Source organism: Panicum virgatum, chromosome 5N (genome assembly GCF_016808335.1).
Source record: "Panicum virgatum strain AP13 chromosome 5N, P.virgatum_v5, whole genome shotgun sequence".
Classification (NCBI taxonomy): domain Eukaryota; kingdom Viridiplantae; phylum Streptophyta; class Magnoliopsida; order Poales; family Poaceae; genus Panicum; species Panicum virgatum.
The window spans coordinates 3,430,544-3,432,474 of NC_053149.1; the positions used below are offsets into that span (position 1 = coordinate 3,430,544).

Below are 1,931 nucleotides of genomic sequence, written 5' to 3' on the forward strand. Positions count from 1 at the left end.
TTGCCAAATCATTTGAGATTTGAGAAACTAATTATAATGCATATCTAATGGGCGTAATAATTTAGTTCCGGTATTTTTTGTTGCTTAAAATTAAATTGATGCGACAATAATCAGCAGAAGTAGCATAGTATATCTGAAAAAACGCACCAGATTTGCAATAAGATCGGAGCCCTTAAGCTGTAGCCTCTCAGCTGTGACCTGTGAGAGGTTAAGGCTGGATTTTCCTTAATCTAAAAAAAGATCAGAGCCCATGAATTTCCATCGACACATTCACGTCCCGTGAGTTTATTTTCCTGACGGAGAATTCACTGTCACACCGCCAAGCCGCTGACACAATAGATTAATATCATCCCCGCCTGATTGAACAGTGAATCATATTTGGGCTGGCGGTGGATGCAAGGATGGGTGAATAATGGCGGCGGAATGGCGAGGGCGTGCGCCCGAGCACTCGCATGTCCTCGTGCCGGCCGATGGATCCAGGTGATCCAGTTGACCACTGCTCCTAGTAAACATGCAAGCAGCTAGCGGCCGGGGATCGGCATGGCCATCCAGCTGCTCCACAGCGCCACCCCCCCCCCCCCCCCCCCCCCCCCCCGAGACCCAGACGTCGTCGATGGAGACAGCAATGGCCGTGTACTCATGCGCTGCCATGGGGAGCGGAGCTCTGGCTCTGCTCTGTCCGCTCATGCGTCGCTGTTACCCTAACTGTTACGTACGCCCGCGCGCTTCCGTTCTGGTCTCTCCCCTGATGACGGGCCGGCCGGCCTCTTGGCTCTTCGTCCCCCTGCCCCTCCCCGCCCGCGGCGGCCTCTCTCGGCTACTACTTATACAGCCAGCAACCCCCGCCCCCCTCCCTCCATCTCTGCAACCACCACCATCGCTTCTGCACCACACCTCTCTTTCTCTCGTACACGACTTGATCGAGCTCATCATCAGCTAGCCGTCGACGTGCTCCGATCGCCTCGGCGTGTGCGGCAATGAGCGACCTGAGCTCGGACACCTCGTCCTACTCCTCCTCCCCCTCCATGTCCTCCAGCTCGCGCAAGAGCGGCAAGAGTAGTAAGCGGCCGCGCCCGGACGACGGCGCCGGCGAGGGCGCGCCGCCGCCTGCGTATCGCGGCGTGCGGATGCGGGCGTGGGGCAAGTGGGTGTCGGAGATCAGGGAGCCCCGCAAGAAGTCGCGCATCTGGCTCGGCACCTTCCCGTGCCCGGAGATGGCCGCGCGCGCGCACGACGTCGCCGCGCTCAGCATCAAGGGCGCGCGCGCCGTGCTCAACTTCCCGGACCTCGCGCCCGCGCTCCCGCGCCCCGCATCCCTCGCCCCGCGCGACGTCCAGGCCGCCGCCGCGCGCGCCGCGCTCATGCAGCACAAGCACAGGCAGCAACCCGGTGGCGCCGCCGCCGGCACCGACTCCTCCTCCTCCTCCTCCCCCGTCCTCGCGCCGGCCGCGGCTTGTGCAGCAGCAGCTGCGGCGGCGGACGACGCCCAACGACCAGCTGGCTCCAATGATCATCGCCACGACGAGCCGGAGCCGGAGCCGAGCCCGGAGGAGCGGCAGCCGGCGCAGGTGGAGGTGGCCGAGCTGGTGTTCGACGAGCTGGCGCCGCTCTGGGTGCAGGACGTCGTGGAGTTCGGGCCGTCCGATCACCCGTGGACGCCCTACGATGGGCTCGACGCCGTCGGATTCCTGCCCCTCCTGTGGGAGTACTAGGCTGCTTTGTACGTGGCCTCCCTGTTTTTTTTTTGTTTTCCCTGGCTTGTGTGATCTTTTTTCCCTCTAATTGCGTGATTTCCCTCTTTTTATCATTTGATTTTTTTTGGACTGCGAGTTTGATGTGAGGTATAATAGCTTTGTGAAAATGTTGAGGCTGATGTAGAAAAATGTGAGTTTTACAAGGATGCATGTCACAATCTTATGGGTTCTCGTCGA

The 1,931-nt window shown here is 60.1% G+C and overlaps 1 protein-coding gene across 1 annotated transcript; it reads left to right on the top strand.

Moving 5' to 3' along the window:
- Positions 1 to 712: 712 nt before the first annotated feature.
- On the top strand, positions 713 to 1,931 carry LOC120676256 (ethylene-responsive transcription factor ERF039-like). Its single transcript, XM_039957492.1, has one exon. The coding sequence runs from the start codon at positions 978 to 980 to the stop codon at positions 1,710 to 1,712; it is 735 nt and encodes a 244-aa protein (XP_039813426.1). The 5' UTR covers positions 713 to 977; the 3' UTR covers positions 1,713 to 1,931.